At 40.3% G+C, this 5,785-nt stretch overlaps 1 protein-coding gene across 1 annotated transcript; it reads right to left on the minus strand.

Annotated features, from left to right (window-relative positions):
* Positions 1-3,403: 3,403 nt before the first annotated feature.
* On the minus strand, positions 3,404-5,168 carry LOC133926523 (uncharacterized). Its single transcript, XM_062372497.1, has 2 exons — positions 4,748-5,168; positions 3,404-3,882 (listed from the first exon to the last, which is right to left on the minus strand). The coding sequence occupies exons 1-2, from the start codon at positions 5,032-5,034 to the stop codon at positions 3,735-3,737; spliced, it is 435 nt and encodes a 144-aa protein (XP_062228481.1). The 5' UTR covers positions 5,035-5,168; the 3' UTR covers positions 3,404-3,734.
* Between the last annotated feature and the right edge of the window lie 617 nt (positions 5,169-5,785).

Here is a 5,785-nt window from a genome sequence, read left to right on the forward strand (position 1 = left end):
CGATTCGGCCGCGCGTCCACGTCGCGCGCCCGTGGGTGCCCCCGCCCGCCCGCTCGCCCCGGAGCCACCACGCACCGGCAGAATCGGATTCGCCATCGCGCGTCTGTCTTCTGTTCATTTCTGCATAAAAAAAACGGGGGGGGGGGGGGGGGGGGGGGGGCAGGGCGAGGGGCCCGGAGCTGCGCGGGCACTGGAGCGGCACAGTGGCCAACGGCGCTGCATATTCTCGGTGGACACTCCGACGTGTCGAGATCTTGGACGCTTGTTTGCATTGCTCCCGATTCCTTTTCTTCTCTCCTCCTGTAGTTGGTTTCTCCGTAGTTTATCGCATTCAAATTCCAGTGGAATCCTACGGACCTGTAACCTGTGTTGCGACTAGAGAAGATTTTGAGGTTGAAGCTCGCAAAGGTTCGTGCCCTTTTGCACGTCGACATTATTGAAGCTTCCACCGTTGCAACTTGCAATCTTTTTCTCCAAAGCACAACTAGAAGAAGTTATCAACTTGAGCATGGATTAGACCAACCGTTTTCTGTAACATAATATTAGAACCCCAGTACCACAGCTCCGTCACGAGGTATAACCTATAAACTTCACAGTATTACAGCCGGCCGAATCACAATGTTAAATTATAAGAATGAGGTTGATGATTAGAGAAAGGTAAATAGGCATCTTAATAAATTTCTTGCGAAATTATTGGCACTCTATTTGGATCACTTAAAACTCAAACAGAAGTAAAAATCAAGATAAGTTTTAATACGACTCCACAAATGGTATATAAACTATATGTTCCATTTAAGATCAATCAATATGTCTTAGCACTCGAAAGATCACAACTAGCACAGAATAAGAAAAGATGAATACCAAGCAACAAAACTCTCTAAATTGATTATCTAAAGGCAAGAAAATTCAAGACATCATCACATAAATATGTGTATACGAATTTTATGTCTCTAGTAATAAGAAGAATGATCTCACAAGTTACTAAAATTTCAACCCAAAATAAAAACGAAAATTTAAACCAAAAAAAGAAAAACTTGCACACAAGGTGAGGGAATCAAGAGAGGGAAACCAGAATGAGGAGAATTCAAGCATATGAAATAAAATAAATTTTATTACTCAAAGATGTCAGCCCTATTTTAATAGAATTATAAAGATTTTTCTCTTAAAACTCTTACCTATTACATAGACTAAGCATTCATCCTGCTCTCCACTAAAATCCTAACATAATGCTCTTATATAGCTGGCACAAGGAACTCAAATGGCTGGTTTATCCTCTCTTATAGCACTACTCCTCTATTTATAAGCCTATAAAATTTGACTCCTAAATTTTCTAGCTTTTTCACAAAATACCTCTTTTTATAGTACGCTTCTACCTACTACCGAGGGTAGTTTATTCTATTTTCTTCTCCATTCATCAGACGGTCGCGGCGTCTTTACGACTTAGCTTTGCCTTGATGTAAGCTTCGCGATGGTGCAACGTACTCCTCCAGTCCTCCCACGGTTTTGAGCATAACCGTGAAACCCTAGCACGCTTCTCAAAGCGTGACTAGCCGTCACTTGCTTCCACCTGAAACAAGCGCTCTGATGATGACACGTATCCTCCGTCTTGCGATTTTGACTATCGGCAAGTCTCTCTCGCTCCCGATCCCTCGAGCCGTCTTGTCACTTGCACCACATCCCATTCGCTTGACTTTATCAACACGCCATCTTCATCCTCCGTTTCATAATTTGCTTAACCTTCATATGTACAGCTAGGATCACACTTGACTCCGACCACCCTCCTTGATCGTTTGGCACCAAGCATCTGTTTAGCCCCGATCACCCATCGTCGACCGCCAAGTTGCATACATTACCTACACACCATGAAATAAGTAAACACATTTCTCCACACTCCAAAATATCTCCAGGTTAGCACAAAATCAAAAACATCAATTCAGAGCATATTCTGCAGAAAATGTGAGCATTAGATGTTCCGGTGTGTTGTGCTCCTGAGCACCGGACCATCCGATGAGTGTAACATTATCTATTCTAGGAAAATTTTACTCTCTGCAATAAAATATTTGGTGAAAGCTTCTGGTGATCTCATGTCCATCACCGGATAATCTGGTATGTGCCAATCCACCGAACCACCCTCCTGCAACATCTCTGTAATAAAAGGTCTGGTGCTTCCTCCGATGTTCATAATTACAGTACCGAACTATCCGGCGTACATAATCAAACTTGGCCAAAAAAATCTCCTCTCTGCAGAAATACTCTGGCACTCTCAAAGTCCATCACTGGATCATCCGGTGCTTGCTTTTATTTCTGCTTTAGCTCTGAAAATGCTCTGGTGATACCCTTTGATGTAGCCACCACACTCACCAGATCTTCCGATGCATTGATCTCTAATTTCGTTCGAAAAATTGCTATCTGCAAGAAATAGTCTCGCAAGTTTATACTGTCGGAACTTCCGTGAACACCGGAACATACGATGTTTATACTAGAACTTCCAATGTGGGTAATTTTTTTTTAAAAAAAAGGATTCGCTAATTCCAAACACCGCCAATTCAAATTAGATATGAACGAAAACATGTATCCATAAACACATACTAACCAAATTTAAAATATATCAACTGTTATCAATATTTTATCATATAAAAATTAATACATTTCTCTACTTAGTTTCTCATAAACCAAGTGTGTCAGAGTTTAACCAAAAATACAATGATCTCATCTTTAGCAGCAGCGCTAGTCAACTAAATCCACAATTAGTAAGCCATAGCTGGTACGCCGGCGAACCCCTTAATAATACAGATGTATCACTAAGCTAACTGTGAGATTCTCTCATATGTTGCTTCATGCCCAGATCTTGATCCAAGAAGAAATTGCCACCTAATTTGGCAGTACGCATGGGCACATGGCCTAGTCAAGGTCAATATCAAAGCAAACATGGTCCACATGTCAATATCAGCATTCTCATACCCCATTTTACAATATAATCAAAAGCACATGATGACTTAATGTTTAAGAACCTATGATGACTTAATGTGTAAGAATCTATTTATTTTAGCTAGAAATTTAAAAAACAGTTTGTAGATTATAAATTGTAAAAAACTTTTAAATTATAGTTTTAAAAAATTTTGATAGCAAATTAGTAAAATAGACTTTCACAATCTGTAAAATACTAAAAAAATCAGTTTTTCTCTCTCACAATTCAACAAATAGATTATAAAAGACTATGATAAAAAATTATCTATTTATTTTAACTTCAAATTATAAAAACTGAAATTCACAATACAAAACCGAAACAAACAGATCTTAATATCACTTGTGTGAAAGATTACATTGTTCAACTTTATTTTCTGCCTCAATTTTCTCTAAAAAAACTTAAAACAGACAATTGAAAGTTTTAACAGGAAGGGCATTTTCCAACAATTCAGGAGAACTTAAGTTCTTCGTAGAGAAAATTTAACAAAGTAGGTCCAAATCCGAAGTCCTAATTTGCACCAGGATTCAAAGCAGTCCCTTGTGATAAAGACACATCCCCACAGATGGATTGCAAACCTATTGCAAACTTTAGCATGCCCAGTTTCAATCTCTACATCCTTCCCTCCCCTTTTGGGTTACAACCTGAACCACCAATACACACAATAACTCCACAAATATAGGATATACATATGTTGATAGAAAATAATGGATTTGGGCCCTACAAGGGTGCCAAAATTTTCTCCTTTTTTTTGCCCCCTCTGACGATTCTAGGCGGCAGCTATGGTGCTGCTGTTGCCGGACTGGTCTGAGACACCGCTGCCGCCGCCAGCCGGAGTAAAGCGCTTCTTCTCCTTGAGCTCGTCGATGTTCATCTGCTGCTGCCTGCACTCATGGCTGCAGAAGGCCACCTCACCCCTGCACAAACAAAAGTTAGTCAAATGATGATTGATTGCACACAAAATTATTATCTGATTAATTTCTACTGTATGAATGATACATCGTTAACTGATTATCAGTTAACGATATTTTCTATAACAGAAAAGGGGCAGATCTTGAGTGTTGGAGTAGTATTTAGTTGGAGACCCATTCACATCCCACGATGTAGAGGTTGGTTACTGCACAATGCCACTTGCTTAGGAACTGAACCACTCGGAAAGGGAAACAAAAACTTCTTTTTTTCCTCATCATAAAAACGAATTCTTTTCCACTCTTAAAGTGGAGATCAATGCAGAAGAGAGATTAATACAAAAGTGCATCTGTCATTTTCCAGGGTTATACTTCCCCTCATGCAAACGAAAGGGCAGCTGAGGTTCTTATTCTACTTGTTCATTGGATTTTTGTTCTGTCCACTTCTCCCCGTTCAAACTGAGCACGAGTGGCTCAACATACATCATCAAACATTTACAACAGCAAAGACAGAGAGAATCTAACGCGATAAACACGCCGAATATTCTCCGAAGTCAGGGGGCAATCAGATCAAATTAGTATCATAATAATACTCTAACTCTGTTTCAGAAAAAAAAAAGCAGAAATACTTTCTCTAAAATAGATGGAATCCAGATCATCCAAAAATATCGTCCAAGAAGCACCAGATCAATCAATCCCTTATGATGCTAAGATCACGAGAAGCCAATTGCCTGCAACAATCTTGAAGAGGAAAACAACGAGAAGCAATCTAAGCTGCCCGACGAATCTTTAGAGCCGCGGACAAGCAGAAAGATTGAATATTTGCCAGCAGAGCCAACGCAAATCACACCAAAGAAAGAAAAGGATTACGCACATGTATATGAAGGTGTCGCGGCCGGGGCCGAGGCGGCGGTTGCAGAGCCCGCAGGCCTTGAGGAACGCCGCCGTCTCCGTCACGGGGAAGCCGTCCAACGAGTGCCGCCTCTGAGCAGCGCTCAACCCCGCCCCTGCCCCCGTTTCCACCGGCGGTGCCACCGTCGCCGCCGCCGCCGAGCGGCCTCTCGCCGCCCGCGTCGGTGGCGCGAGCTCCGACAGGCTCGTCGTCCGCCGCATCGCGGACGACGTGGCGCCGCTGCTCCTGGACCGCTTCCTCGTCGCCATGGTACCTTGGACCCCCTCCTCGCAGGATCTCCCGGCGTCGGGGTCGCTTCTCCTCGTCTTCTTGGTTGGGAACCGAAGACAGGAGAGGCTGGAGGCTGAGACCGGGAAGGGGAGTGGCGAGGCTCTCGAGGGGAAGGTGGTTACCTATATATCTATACTCGTTTAAAATATATCCTTCCGTTAAGAAATAAGATATGTATTTTAAAAAAAATCAAACTTGGTATATTTTAACTAATATTTAATTAAATTTTAATAATATCTAATGTATAAAATTATATAACTATATTCATAATTTAAAATACTTTCATACTATATAGGTTTTATAAATATAAATAATTTTTTAAGAAGATATAAGTCAAAATCTAACTTCGAAGATCGAGTAAAAAAAATATCTCCTATTTTTAAATAGATGAAGTAAGAGTTATAGCAAATTTAAACAATCTCTAACACACATCTTACTTGATCAAATAATCCACTATCGGTGTTGATCATCCATCTCTTTCTATCTCAATGATTTAGAAACTCCGAATCAATTTAAAAATATATAATTAATAGATGATATTAATATTAAAAATAATAATACATCATTATTTACTTCTATCTATAGTGATGTATCATCAATTTTTGTTTTTAATTATTTTTTTCCATGAATTTTTTTAGCATTGATCTTAGTATTATTAATTTAACAAGTGCGTGGTTGCTAGTTATAACTTAAAAGAGAGGGGTTGGGGAGGGGATTGGACAATCTTGG

Source organism: Phragmites australis, chromosome 8 (assembly GCF_958298935.1).
Source record: "Phragmites australis chromosome 8, lpPhrAust1.1, whole genome shotgun sequence".
Taxonomy (NCBI): Eukaryota; Viridiplantae; Streptophyta; class Magnoliopsida; order Poales; family Poaceae; genus Phragmites; species Phragmites australis.

Excerpts from the sequence above, each read along its gene's own strand:
- LOC133926523 (XM_062372497.1), bottom strand. The coding sequence starts at position 5,034 with ATGGCGACGAGGAAGCGGTCCAGGAGCAGCGGCGCCACGTCGTCCGCG. Across the intron at positions 3,883-4,747 it reads CGCGACACCTTCATATACAT|GGGTGAGGTGGCCTTCTGCA; the intron begins GTGCGTAATCCT and ends TTGTTTGTGCAG.